The sequence below is a fragment of the Candoia aspera genome, chromosome 12, assembly GCF_035149785.1.
Source record: "Candoia aspera isolate rCanAsp1 chromosome 12, rCanAsp1.hap2, whole genome shotgun sequence".
Lineage (NCBI taxonomy): Eukaryota > Metazoa > Chordata > Lepidosauria > Squamata > Boidae > Candoia > Candoia aspera.
Window position 1 is genome coordinate 1,666,441 of NC_086164.1, and position 14,873 is coordinate 1,681,313.

General features: G+C 46.8%; 2 protein-coding genes across 2 annotated transcripts in view; one reads left to right on the forward strand and one right to left on the reverse strand.

The window, feature by feature from the left end:
* Window positions 1-14,873, forward strand: part of STK26 (serine/threonine kinase 26) — a 393,767-nt gene that overhangs the window by 131,104 nt on the left and 247,790 nt on the right. The gene's annotated exons all lie outside the window — the stretch shown is intronic.
* Window positions 5,745-14,873, reverse strand: part of HS6ST2 (heparan sulfate 6-O-sulfotransferase 2) — a 90,979-nt gene continuing 81,850 nt past the window's right edge. Inside the window, exon 2 of the mRNA XM_063313381.1 lies at window positions 5,745-10,529. Coding sequence (XP_063169451.1) covers window positions 9,830-10,529 — 700 coding nt within the window. The 3' untranslated portion in view covers window positions 5,745-9,829. The remainder of the gene's footprint in view (window positions 10,530-14,873) is intronic.

Consider the following 14,873-nt stretch of genomic DNA (forward strand, 5'->3'; position numbering starts at 1 on the left):
CTCCCTGGCTTAACCTGGACCGGAGTCTGGGACCCTGCTCAGTGCGTGCATGTGTGCATTAACCGGGCTAAATATTCAAGCCTAAAGCCAGTTTGGTCTCATGGTTAAGGCGACAGGCTAGAAACCAGGAGACGGTGAGTTCTAGTCCCGCCTCAGGCACGGAAGCTGGCTGGGTGACCTTGGGCCAGTCGCGCTCTCTCTCAGCCCAGCCCACCTCGCAGGGTTGTTGTTGTGGGGAAAAGAGGAGGAGGAAGGAGTATTGGGTATGTTCCCTGCCTTGAGTTATTTGTAAAAATAATAAAGGTGGGATAAAAAAGAAAATAAAAAATGAAACAACAGAAGAGCTTTCTGCAGAAGGGCCTCGACTCTGCCCGACTGGTTCTGCTGCTGCTCTGCTTGCGTGGGGAGGGGCGGGCAGGGCAGGGCAGGGCGTGGTGCCACCCATCCACGCCACTTTCTGCAAAGCCTCAGCAAACCGTCCCCTGCTGAACCCTAGGGTAGACGCCCGCAAGATGCCACTGAGGAGCTAGAAGAGGGCAGGGCGCTGGAAACGGGTCTTCCATCTGCTGCGTCAACAGCCCAGGGTCCCTGTCTCTTTCCATGCCCGGTTCTGGTGTTGGGGGAAGATCACTGTTTGCAACTTTAGCATTTAGAGCAGGGTTTCTCAGCCTTGGCACTTTCAAGAGGGGTGGACTCCCAGAATTCCCAGCCAGCAAGGAATTCTGGGGGTTGAAGTCCACCCCTCTTGAAGTTGCCAAGGTTGAGAAACCCTGATTTAGAGAAGGGCCAGCTCCCACATTTATATCCACAGCCCATCCGGGGAATCTTGAGGCTCCGCAGAAGCCTTCAGTCCTCTCCCTTCTCACCTCTTGTCCTTTCAGTGCCTGAAACCGTATTTTGAGCTTTTCCATTTAATTATTTTAAACCCTGCAGCCCGCTATTATGCTTTTTACAATTTTTATAGCCTTTGATTTCTTATTCTTATGAAGATGCACTCACCTGTTAGTCATTCCCTTCTTTCCTGAGAGCATGGGTTAAACCCTCCTGCAACAGATGAATTGGGACCTATAAGCCATGGGGTTGAAAAAGGAAATAATAAAAACTTTGGGAAGCCAAATCACTGCCCCCCCCCACCGCCGCTGGAGGGCTGCGCAGAAGCATTTTTTATCCCTGCAAGTGGTGGGTGTGTCTTTAGGCTGGTTCTGTCTTACAGAAGCCCAGGAAGGGCCCTCCACCCATCCCCTGGCAACCTCTTCTGCCCTGGGTGAGACATGGGGCTTTTGAACAGAGTGGGAGGGCGTGTGCAAGGCAGGCGCCTTGGGGAATGCAAGTATTTTGGGCTGAGGGTGATGCAACGCCCAAGGGGCAGCCTTGTGACTTGAGTGGCAACTACAGGTAGTCCTCACTTAATGACCATTGATTTAGTGACTGTTCAGACTTACGACGGTGCTGAAAAAAACCAACTTACAACTGGTGCTCACACTTAACAACCAACACATCATCTCCACAGTCACATGATCACAATTTGGGTGCTTGGCAACCAGTTCTCATTCATGCCCATCACAGCATCCCAGGGTCACCTGATCGCCATTTTCGACCTTCCTGGCCAGCTTCTGGCAAGCAAAATCAATGGGGAACCGTGTGATTTGCTTAACAACCACATGGTTCGCTTAATGACTGCTGCAAAAAAGGTCATAACATTGGGTCAGATTCGCTTAATGACCACTTTGCTTAGCAACCGAAATTCCAGTCTCAATTGTGGTTGTTAAGTGAGGACCGGCTGAGCAGCAGCACCGGCCTTTGGGCCTGGGCATCTGGAGCCGGTCCCAAAAAAACAGCCCTGGGGATGCTTTGCCCTTTGCTGGGTTGGGAAGAAGAGTCAGAGAACTCCCCTGCCGGTTGTGCTCCTGATGCCGAGGCCTGTCCGCGGCTATTAGTCGCTGATGCACCACAGAACGTCCCACGTCAGTGGCCACATGCTCGTTAAATGCCTTTTGTTACACAAGCGGCAGGACGGACTGTTGGCTCACCCAGCCAGCTTGTAGGGTTCTCAAGAAGCATTTGGTTAGCTGTCTTCATGCTGGTACAGGCAGTCCTCATTTAGCGACCACAATGAGGACTGGCAACTCAGTTGTTCAGCGAAGGAGTCACTAAGTGAAACCACAACCGTGCTTACGATCCGACTTCCGCTTTCGTTTGCTTTACAGTCCTGCGAAGGTCATCAATGCGAGGATCGGTCGCATGCTGGCTGGGGAATTCCAGGAGTTGAAGTCCACCCATCTTCAAGTTGCCAACATTGAGAAACACTGGTCTACCAGCTCTTTTCTGGATTTCAAAATTCATATGAATAGAACACAGGAACATTTTGAAAGACAGAGCCTCAGCTGAGGGGCTGGCAATTCTGGAAGCAGCTGGAGGCTTAATGCTTCTTTGGGCAACTGGATCAGAATCAGAGTAATATGGGGGGGGGGGAAATGCCATTTAGGAAAGTAAACCACATTTTTTTGGCCTTACTGCTCCCTGCGGGTTGTTTCATGTAGCTGCAGGGGTGTGGGGGGGTGTTTGTATTCTTTGCTGAAACAGGAAACTGTTGTCACCATCTCTCTCTCACACACACACTTGTTAAAAAAACAACAACAACTTTGGGACAGGGAGAGATATATTGGGATTTTTCAATTTGCCAAAAAAGCAACTCAAGGAAAACTTTCTAAGCAAAAAACATTGATGCCATAAGCATTTTTATATAGCTTATCAAATAGGCATACGTGACACACCTTAAGCCAAATTAACGTCCTAAGAAATTGCATGTGATTTTTCCCTAAGGCTCGTCAAATGAACTGACCCTAGCGTTAATTATTTGGAGACTTAAAAAAAAAAGTTCTCCCCCCCTTTTTGAATTCTAATTATTGGAGGAATAATTCTCTCAGTGACCTTGAGGTCTTACGTGTCCTTCCTTGGTCACCAAGAAGATGTACTGAAAAGCCCTTTTTTCGCTGCATCAGGGCCGTGACACACAGGCCACCCTGCCATGGAATTACATTTCTTGCCTGCTGCTGCTTTTTGCAGAGCTACTTGGTGGTGATAGACTGGAGCAGTGCTTTTCTCTCTGTTTTTAAAATATAATTTTATTAGTTTTTTTTTTAGATAAAATTCCCCATGCTGGCTGAGGAATTCTGGGAGTTGAAGTCCACACACCTTCAAGTTGCCTACCTGGATGACCTTATGAATCTCTACAGCAACACGGCAAAATTGCAACCGCAGAGGAGGTATTTCTGATGGTGGGGGGATTTTTGTTGCTGGAGCTCAGCACTTTCCTATTATTTTGGCCACTTTTGGGGTGGTTGTGGGGAATATCATCCATTTACTTTGGTTTTGGCCACAGAGGGTGATATTTGGACTCTGAAATGTGCTGTGTGCTGGCTTCTGGGACACTCTTGTGGGCTGCAAAAATCTTCCCCCTCAACCTCCTTAAAAGTTGGTCCAACAGAAATCCTCGTACACCCATCCTCGCTTCCTGGGAACAAGATTCCTGGCTGCTCATTAGTGCTGGGAGGAGTCGGACAGCAAGGATGCTCAGAACATCTTCAGCCCCCTTAAATGCAGGCTGGCATCCCATGGATTAACTTTCCAAGACCCGGCACAGCTCTCTGCATCTGCAGCCAAACGGGGAGGCTGACCAACCCTCTCTCCCTCTGGAGAAACTAAATATACAGCCTGTATCGGTCTTATCTACGATCAGAGGTGTCCTGCCCCCTTGCGGCCACAGAGATACTTGCAGCTTCATTTAACAGCTGCTATCCAGATGTGCAGGACTACTATTCCTGTAACCTTTCCAGGCAGTAAGACTTGTGGGACGCATCAGTTCTGGATGTAACAAAGGGAGATGGTCCCTTTGACGGTACCCTGAAGGGGAGATCAAGAGCATCAAAGAAGGAACCCCTCAGCTTCTTTCCTTCTCCCTGTACCCCTCAAGGATACTTCACCACCATCCTGCTCCCTGGAGATTGCTTTCTCTCTATGGCAGTTCAGCTTCAGGACCCTTGGCAGGTGGATCTTGAATCTGTTGCTTTCCCGAGATTGGTAATCCGTTTACTCACGAAAACTCCAGTGATCCCACTAACAAGTATACTGAAGAAGAGGGTGTATACAGGTAGTCCTTGGTTAACAACCACAATTGGGACTGGAATTTTGCTTGCTAAGTGAAGCAGTCATTAAGCAGATCCGACCTGATTTTACAAACTTTTTTGTGGCAGTCATTAAGTGAATCACATGATTCCCCATTGATTTTGCTTGTCAGAAGCAGGCCAGGAAGGTAAAAAGTGACGATCATGTGACCATGGGACACTGCAACGGTCATATATGCGAACCTATTGCCAAGTGCCCAAATTGTGATCACGTGGGGACACTGCGACAGTGTGAGGACTGGTTGTAAGTCGATTTTTTCAGCACTACATGAATGGTTGTTAAATGAGGACTATCTGTAAAGGCAATATCCTTGGATTTCTTTTCTTCCTCAGCCTATCAATGTAACATTTACTGTAAGGGAAGAGGAAAAACATTGAAACACAATGAGTAATTCGTTTTAATTCTATTTAATATAATTTCAGGGGGGGGCATAAATGAAAATGAGATGAAACAGACGCTAGCTTCTCTCTTGGCCTTACCCACTTTTGGTGAATGTGCTGTCCTAAAATGCTACTCAGGAATAGCCACCGCCTTTGGCTCGGGAAGAAGTCGCACACCCCTGCACCTGGAAGCTGTCTAATGGGCAGGAGGTCCCAGATGTCATCCAGTACATTTCCTTATTTCCTTCCTTCCTTCCTTCCTTCCTTCCTTATTTATAAGATTGATATGGCTGCCCATCTTGTGGCACACAACCCTGGGCAGCTAACAACAATAAAAATACTAGCGATAAAAACAATACAAGGAAGAAAGGAAGGAGATCCAGGGAATCATATATCCCACGGGCTCTGACACTGGGAAGGAAGGAAGGAAGGAAGGAAGGGAGGGAGGGAGGGAGGGAGGGAGGGAGGGATGGAGGGAGGAAGGAAGGTAGGAAGGACTCCTTTGATGTTTCTTGAGTGGGATTCAATTGGCTTGCATAAAGCACTTTTGGATTTCCTTGAGCATGGATTAACTAGGGCAGTCAGATGCGACAGTGTTGGCATCCTGTTAGTAGAGCATCTTGTGGGCCTTCTCTGGGGCCGCTCCTGACCTCTGGAATAACCCGCCCCCGCCCCCAAGTCTGAATGGCCCAACTTGGGGATTTAGAACTGACCTTGGAGAGAGGGAAGGAACAAGCAAGCTGTTAAAGATTGCACCGAAAAGGTTACACAGTAATGAAACTGGGACGCCTGAGAAAGAAGCTCAAAATATCCCCGCCTTGACTTTGTTGACCACAACTGGGACAGAGGGGAATTTCGCCAAAGGTTAGTTTTCTGCTTCCTCCCTTACCAGAATAAAGACTATTCCCGGAACCTCTGCCGAACGCTTGGAGCCCCGCGGTCTGGGCTCCTGTTTTGCCTAGTCTCCAGAATGCATGTTAGAAACTTTGCCCTTGTTTGTGATGATCTGTTCTTTCTTCTTTGAGGTTTTAGCCGCAACGACTCACGTTTTGTCAGCCGCCTGGATTTCCTGTGGCTTGGAAGGAGCTGATTCAGCAACAAATACGATGTTCTGTGACGTTAAGAGTGGGGGCTGAAAGATCCAGCCAAAGCAAGTTCAATGATCAGCCCACAGTCAAAGACAGTAATTAAAGTTTATTTTATCAACTCTATTGGTAAATTACACCATCCAAGTCAGTTGAAACTGGCTCCCCCCTTCCCACTTTTGCGGTTGTCAACCTATACAGTAACACAGCGGCCTATACTGGAAACCAGAAGAATTCATGTGGTTATGACAAAATCATATCCTTATATGCATACCACCCCCTATATACAACACACAGTACACACAAAGAAAAGGGTGTTTTTTGTTGTTGTTGTAAACCATGCACACCACAGCATAAGGACAAAATTGCATCTCTTGATAAAGAGCTGTTCAAGAGCACAGGACTGGGTCACCTTCCGTGTTGAGAGCTGAGGACTTCTCCCTGTTAAAGCCAACGCTAGATGCTAGAATGGCATTTCATTTAGTTCAATTTAAAAACACTATGCAACCCTTCTATTTTTTTGCACATTACTAGGATATGCCCCACCCCCCTCCTCTTGAACTATTAAAGTTTTAGGGCTCCAAAGCAGTGTTTCGCAACCTCAGCAACTTGAAGATATGTGGACTTCAACTGCTAGGATTCCCCAGCCAGCAGGCTGGCTGAGGAATTCTGGGAGTTGAAGTCCACATATCTTGAAGTCACCAAGGTAGAGAAACACTGCTCTAAAGAAATGCCTGTTGCAAGAAACTTTAGATAACTTAGCCTAAAATTCTATATTGGTTTCTTCCTAACTTTGACCTCCAGATCTGTCAAACGGAACAGAAGTCTGAGAACTTCAGCCCCAGCACATCTGGAGGGACGAGCTGGTGCAGGCTATCCTATGCCCACCTCTGAGCAGGCATCCAGGAGTTGGCCTGCCAAACAAAGAGACCTCAAAATTGTGTGTTTTGCATAAAGGTTTATTAATATAGTGTCCCAGATTTAAGTGTTAAAAAAAAAGGCCTGGTTAATACTGAATATGCCTAAAACAAGGAAACCATCTCCAAGTGTCTCCATTGCCCAGAGTTGAGAAGGAAAGTTACGTATCGTGAACTCACACAGCAACAAAGCACATAAAATTGAAATGAACCCCTGTCCTCATTAAGATAGAAAAGCTTCAAAGCACATACTATTTATCATTGCAATCTTCAGGAGAGTTTTGCATAGAGGTTCACACTGTCCACGTGCATCAAATCGCCTGGCCCTCCACCTTTTGGGTAATTTCCTAGCATCAGGAAACAGACAGAGAGAGAGAGAGAGAGAGAGACAGAAAGCACCAAACTGGAGCTTCTCTTGATGGGACCAAGGAACAGAAGTCCTCAATGGTTGCTGGGCCCATGTCAACACAGCTGGAGCACTGCAGCTATGGCCCATATTCTAGATGCCCATAGGTCATGGAGAGCCAATGCCGTAAGCTTAGGAGTCTTGCCTTGGGAATCTTGTGTGGGTCTCCGACAGTGCCACATTGCAAATATCAAACACGGACATTACACCCAAGGGACAGGAAGGGCTATTTCTCGGAAAGAGGCCAAGGATAAAGGGAAACAAAGCCAACTACCATCATTTGCTGGCCCTGGGGTCCCCGATCCAATTCTGAAACCCGATGCCTTGAATTACACAACTGCACAGCAAGGATGTGAGCTCTGATGGCAGACAGCCCACAGCATAAGGCAAGTTTTCCAAACCTGTGCCCTTCAGCGTTGAAGACTACAACTCCCAACCTCCTCAGCCAGAACATAAGGAAGGTTGGCAGCATTTTCTCATCTACAGGTATTGGCCTACCATCTGAGATGGTAAAATAATGAAGAACGGAGAGGATGAGCAAGCTATAGAAAGCTCAAGACAAATGAGTTTATAATTCAAGATGACCCCTCATTTTAGACAACTGGAAACTACCTGTTATGGAGCTGGACATTTAAGAATATTTACGATATTTAAGAATAGCCTTGACTCTAAAGCACAGTGGCTCTGCTGACACCTTTCTTGGTTTAATCAGCTTAACTTAGTTTGTTTTTCAAGACTTCTATCTTCCTTCTTTTCCAACAAGACAACTATCGCCATACCAGCATAACCAGAAAAACTTAATTCCTTTACTCAAAAATTGCCGTGTGCCATCTGACACAACATGCAGGTGTCCATCTTTGCCTTATTGTCTGATGTATGGGGACATGCAATTTCTTACACCCCACACTCGATGGGTGTTGGGTGGACAAATGAAGGGTTGCGTCTGTGTATGCCCAAGGCACAGCCAGCATCCTCGCTTGGCAAATGATTCTCATGGCAGCAAGAAGACCCAATCCATCCCCGCCCAGGATTTTGCAACCTAGATCAGAACAAGTGCCCTCAATGGTTGCAACAAGCAGAGAGGATATATTCTCAAGACAATGGTTCTTTGCAAGGGTGATCCTGAGGGAAGCAGCCGCTTTCCACTGGCATTCTCCTCCTTGCATGCCAGGTACGCAACTGCAAAGGTACCTTGTTGAATTGGTCCCAAGTACAAGAAATATGTCTCTCTTCAAATCTGATGATCTCTGAAAGCCATCCCCAAAAATGCTCAAATGCCTTGCCGTGTCATAAAAAGTGTTCCAAAAGCAAAACAAATGTTAGAGTTGTCCCCTCTGACGAATTCTGCTTCTACTGGGAAACTGTATCTGCCATAACAATTCACAAACGGGAGAACTTTTCCAGGATAAAAGCTATGGCACCCTTGTAAAAGAACACACAAATTGCAAGAATTATTATTAAAATGGACAGAGGGCATGGAAAACCGTCTCTGTTTCCAAAATGTTAAAATATACCCTTATACTTCCAAAATACATTAAAATTCAGCCTCCTTAAAAAAACAAACAAAAAAACCCTACAGTTCTGTTTCCTGGTGCCAACATTCAGCAAATCACTGGGGCTTTTTCTCCCTTCTTCTACCTGAAATAAAACAAGCTTGAGATCCATCAACAGCTGTAGTCAGATTTCTTTAAAAAAAAGTTTAAATATTTATAGACAAAATCTCCCTATCTTTGCTAAAAGCCAATTTACACAAGACACTCATCAACAGCTTCTTCCCCAAACCTTTCCGGTACTCTTCAACCCAACTGGTCCTTGGTAGAGACCATTGGCAGCCTTTCAAAATATGTTGATGAAGTAACACCAAACTCTTAAAAAGGGTCTGAAATGTTCTTTTTGGAATGTTCATCTGCTGAAGCAGAAGCCACCTGAAAATCACTTGAGGGGGGTGATGATTATGTCTTGAATTTCCACAGTTGGGGGAAATGAGGGTGTTGAATCAGTCCCCAAGGTTATAAGAGACCTCAGAAGCAGAAATAGACTTGACATGACATGACAGTGAGTGGCAACGTTGACCCAGACAGGTAATCCTCACCAGGACTCACTTTGGCCACAACTGGCCACTCTTTTAATGGCCAGAGGCAGCCCCTTCTTCTGCCTGGGTGGGCTGGATGACAGGGGTGGAGCTTAAGGGAAGTCCCCACCCACCCAGCAAAGGCCCCTCCAAGGCTGGAAGAAAGAGGGAGGCCGTAGGCTGCACCCAAGAGGTATGGGTCTTACCTACGACAGCCTTTTTTGAAATGTGTAGTATTAAATGGAACCGGTTGCCTCTCTAATTGAGGATATGGAGCTCCAAGAAATAACTGAATGCGGGGATCTGCAGCTACAGAGAGCTACCCCATTCCCAATTTAACACTAGACATTCGGCCTGCCCGCTGCCCATGGTTTTCTGACATCTGAGACCTGGATGGGATATAAAAAATACCAGAGCCTCAGGCCACTTTACAAAATGCAGAGACGGCTTCCCCGTGTCGCCCCCCGCCTCAGGAAAACACACCTTCTCCTCTTTCCCCTGCCAGAGTCCTTGAGTACAGCCTTCACCGCTTCCACTTTGATTCTGCTGAGCAATAATTTGTGACAAGAACGATGGTTTGCCATGCAGCCCAAGAGGCCGGCCTTCCTTCCTTCCTTGACAGGGACAGATCCGAGACAACACAGAGAGTAAAAGGTTAACCCACCTACAGCACAACACTGAATGCCAAAGGCCGCCTGCACTCAACCCCTCTCCCCACATTGCTTGGAGAAGCAGCATCTTCTTGTCTGGCTCTGCCGTTCCACTCCGGACCCCAAGACCCCTCATTACCGCCACTGCTCCACGTTCCCAATGTAATCTGTGGTGGCGTTTCGGCCGTCCTGCTCTCTGCTGCGGCCCTGCTTGGCCCGCCAGATTTTCCGCTGCTCCTGGCGTTTCCGGCGGGCCTCCTGGTGCTCCTTCTGTCTTGTGAACTGGTACCGCTGCAGGAAAAGGTCTTTTGCATAATCGTACAGGTTCATGTCTAAAAAGTTGAGGGCCTCGATTCGCTGTTGGGTTGCCTCATCAATGTCCACGCTGGAGGCCCTTGTGCTGTTGTACTGGGTGAATGGCGAGATGAAGTTCATGTTGAAGGTCTTCTCAAAGAGATACTGGGTCTTCCGCTGGAATTCCGTCAAACCAAAGAAGGCCATCCGCTTGAGGTTCTCCTTGGCGCTGTCCAGGAGGACCTTGTTCCGTTGCTCTTCTGGCATGACGGACAAATTGTAGCATCCCACCAAACTCAGGTCTGCCAGCATGCGGACTTGACGGTTGTTGGCCAGGTTGTATGGACAGTCCATGAACTCTTGCAGAGAGCAGCCCGACCAGTCATCCCCCGAGTAGCAACTAGGCAGTTCCTCGGAGGTCGGAGACCTTCCATCGCAGACGTGCAATGAGGCCTTCCAGGTGGCTCCTCTTTGGACGTGCCTCCATTCGCTCAAGTACCGGGAAACCGGGTCCCTCAGGATGGTGATGTAGTAGAAATTCCTGAAGAAGGAAAAGAACAACAAAGCACCTTTAAGGAAAGAAGGGCTCCAGTATATGTTCACTCATAAGCAACTGCAGTTAGGAAGATTGAGTTCAGTCCCTGCCCAATTCAGATACATTTAATGTATTTATGAAATTTACCTACTGCCTCAATCTCAAGAGTTGATGCGTTGTGCAATAGCAAGTAGACAAACCGAAGTTCCTTTACATTCTTTCAAGTTGCTGATAAGATCTTCCAACAGGAAGCCCAAGGAAGCTCATTAACAAACTCCAACATCCATTGGGCACAACTGCCACAATCCCCATGACTGTGCTGGCCAAGGTTGATAGCAGTTGCATTCCTCCCATCCAGAGTGCCAGGCTTTGCATCAAATCTGCATCAGCCGCTCGGTGGCACATCATCCCCACCCAGTAGGTAGGCGGGTGTCTGAGACGTGTGACCCAAGAAAAACAACAGGAAGAGCCCAAAGAGGCCGCAATAAAGACCCATCACAACATGTGGCTATTTCAGCTAAATGCATGTCAAGTTGCAGGCCGAGCTACTGAATGGGCAGCAAAGGAGGGAGAGATGCCAGTGGAGCTGCCGCAGAAGAATTCAGACAAGTATCAGACCATCCAAGGCCCAAAGAGTTTCACCCCTCACAAAAATAAAACTGCAAAACTCACAAAAATTAGGATTCTTTTTTAATTTCCCCCCACTACTCCCTTCACTAGTACATACCACGAGAGGTCGCTGTTCCATGAAAAAAAAAACCCACAGTCCAACTGTCTTCAGCAGAAGAAAACAGTGAAAAGTAAAATGAAGCTTGTTAAAATTTGGGGCAAAAGGCACAAGCAGACTCACAGACCCCCCTAAAAGAGAAAAGAAACTGAAATGCACCAAGCCTAGCATTATGGGCTTGAGAGTGCCCAAAGCAGATGACAGAGATTTATGAAATCCCTGATGGATCCCATGCAAACTGAATTGCTTTCTTTTGTCTTTCCTTATATTGACTGATAATCTGCAGGGAGTAGCAAGATTTCATTTTTTTTTAACCGAAGAGATTTTAGAGTACGTTTTTGGGCGGTAGAAATAACGCAGCGCTCAAGCACAAAGGAAAAGGGATAAAAAAAATTCTACCGGCCGATCCGACTTTTTCATGCTGCCTGTAAAATGGCATGTAGAGGGCTGAACCAAGGAGCCAACAGACACACTCTCAGCACGCAGCAATGCCATAAAAAACAGGTGGAGTTTTGATTGCACCATCCCACCAATTGCACAGTGTGTGTGTCCACAGGGTGTGGTCAAAAAAGGTGGCAGCTGCAACGGTGCAATCAAAATTCCATCTGTTTTTTATGTGAGGCACATGAAGAGGCAGAGTTTGATCACCCCATCATGGCCACCTTGACCTTTGACCACACCCTGCAGACACCCGTGTCACTCTGGATCAGGGTGGAACAGTCAGTCTATGGAGGTTGTGGGTTGGGTCCTCCATCTCTGGAGATTTTTAAGAACCGGCTGGACAGCCACCTCTGTAGTATGGCTGAATCAGCTGTGCTGCAAAGGGGTGAATGAGATGATCCTCGTGTCCAACTCTACAATGGTATGAAGTCTATGTTGAAGGTCCCACTTTTGATCCTGGGATTCTCCAACTGCTGTAGAATAAAGCTCTGGCCTTGGAAGAAAGTGGGGGAGGCAAAATTTATTTATTTATTTTTCAAATTTCTATCACCGTCCATCTCTCCCAAAAAGGGGACTCTTTTGGTAGATGGAGTGAAAAAGAGGCTTATAGCTGTCCTGCCTTGACCTTTTTGGCCTTACAAAAGGGGTCAGTGAAGGTTCTGGACAGGCTTTCCAGATCCTGTTCCTATACCCTACAGTAATGAAGCACCCCTGCAGTGTCTGCTTCTTGACCTGCTGACACCATTGCGATGCTGGTAGTACAGATGGAGAAATTTGGGTGAAGAACTTGGAGGACTTCTCTCCTTTAATGGGTAGAAGAAAGCTTCCTATGATTTTTGGAGTAGCAGGGCCCTCTTGGAAGTGACCCCTAAGCAGCGGAACCTAGAATGTAGCCTGGGTGTGCTTGACGATGGATACATCCTTCAACGCTAGCGGTCGGCCACCTGGAAGACCTCCTTGAGGAGGGAACAAGTCAAATAGAAACACACGACTTCATAAATAAAGACGTGACATGCTCAGCGAGCTGTCTGACAGCCAGAGTTCCCCAAGTGCTCGCTCTGCTACCCCAAATCCTTTATCTAGATACGTGGGAATACAGCTGCAAGGAAAGAACACAGATGAGGCAGCTTTCCTCTTTTCCCTGAGAGCCACCAAAGTAACATCTGCAGAGCCCGGAAACTTTTCCAGCAAAATAGCTGCGTTCCTTCAGGGGATGGCACCGCCGGCGGGCTGAGGCTGGCGAGAACAGAAGCCGCAGACGGCTTTTCCAATGAAGAGTTTGGCGCGGGAAAACGCGAAACCCAAAGCAGAGATTTGGTGTTCCTGATGCCTGCAGATGGAAGGATAGTGGTACTTTGGGGGATCGGCTGATACAGAGAAACGACCAAGGCCGGGGAATAATCTGCAGCACAGGCAAGTGCGAGGGCTGATTGCTTAGAAGAAAATGCCAAGCTGCCAAGTTTTTCCCAGGCGTCTGCTTTTTTTATTAGCAATTCTAGAATTGTTCAAGGGCATTTCACAGTAAGAAAAAGAGAAAGGAAGCTGTTCGTGCTATTTGTTGATTCCACTTTTGCCCAGCCCGCCAGATCAGTTGGACCACAACTCCCATCCTCCTCAGCCAGCATGGGCAACAATTCTGGTAGATAATGGGACATTGTCGTCCCAATCATCCAGAGGTGATTTAGGCTGATCAAACCTTTCTCATCAGCTAGAAGAGGGCAAACAGAGTCTTTAAAACTCCTGTAGTTAACAGTCTGCCAAAGGAATTTTTTTGTCCTGGTTGACAAAAAGAATATACTAAGCCCAAGCAAGAAACAGCAGTGACTTTGGCTTGCTTGAAAGAGGAGCTGAACATTTTTTCAACAATGTTGGTTGTTCAGGCGATGTGGGCTCCAAGGAACCTTTCCATGCCCCACCTAACGGATGATTCCTTTAATTAAAATCAATACATGGGAAGCTGGTGCTTTGCAAAGCATCCAACATCATCTTTATTTCCAAAAATGGCTCTGGACCTCCAGGAGTTTCTAGGAACATAAGGCGATGGGTGGCTGTCACTCAGCCCTTTGGAAGTGCCCTTTTGCCCAGAAGAAAATCCAGGAATGATGGACATCATATTGGGAGAAGCAACCTCACCAGTTGTCTTCTGCTAAATTAATGCAAATAAATGATTCTGTAAGTGGCCCCATCCAACCGGGCAACTATTTTGGGCAGAGATCATAGTAGGCTCCTGAAATTCCAAATACGGGCACCAGCCTAAAGTTGCTTGAGGAGAACAAATCTCATCGCTCATCAACAGAGCTTGTCTATCTTGGGGGCAGGAAAGAGAATTGACTCGGTGGTCCACAACACAAAAGGTCCCAGGGACCTGCTTGCTAAAATCGTGGGCTCTCTCAGTAACAGGGATTCTAATTCTCTTCATATTGTATTGTTTTATGCTTTGCATTTTTTTATTGCAGCAAGCCATTTTGAATATAGAAATAAACAGAAAGGCGAGATGTGAATTCAAGAATAAAAAATGCACACAGATGCATCAATCCTTATGCCATGTATTTCTGTGAAGATACGGACATACCCAAACGAGGGAGTACATGAGACCCACTCCAAAGAAGTCACAGAGGCAAAAGAGTTGATTTTGGAAGATGTCAGATTATGCTGTGTTTGGAAAACTACCATAATACAGATTTCTAAGATGACATAGCAAGAAATCATTCTCAAAACAAGAGAGGTCAGATGAGGTGATGGCACTCAAGTGGAGAAGTAACAAGAGCTATGAGAAGACAACCAAGGTGGGGCTGATCAACCCTTGCTAGAAGTTACAACACATGCTCAGGAACTGTTGTGCTTCGGAACCATCACATAGAATGGTGGTATCATGAACGGTGGGCATCTTCCAGGACTCAAACCTAGGCTGGCCTGCTGAATGCTGAGTTGGGTTGATATGCACGGTTGTGTAAGTGATTCAGTGCATGGAGCTTTTAGTTTAGGACACATACAATACAAGTTGTAAATCGGCATTTGTTTCCATGCATTCCGAGTCGATGGATAAAAGAAGTGGGTTCACCCAAAGGTCCTCTTAATGGCCTCTAGGAGGATACCTCCTTCAGAAAGTCTTCTTGTTAAAGGCTGTTTTTGGCCATCCCTAAAGCACAGCACTGTGCGCTTGCTAGTGGAGATGGCCTGGC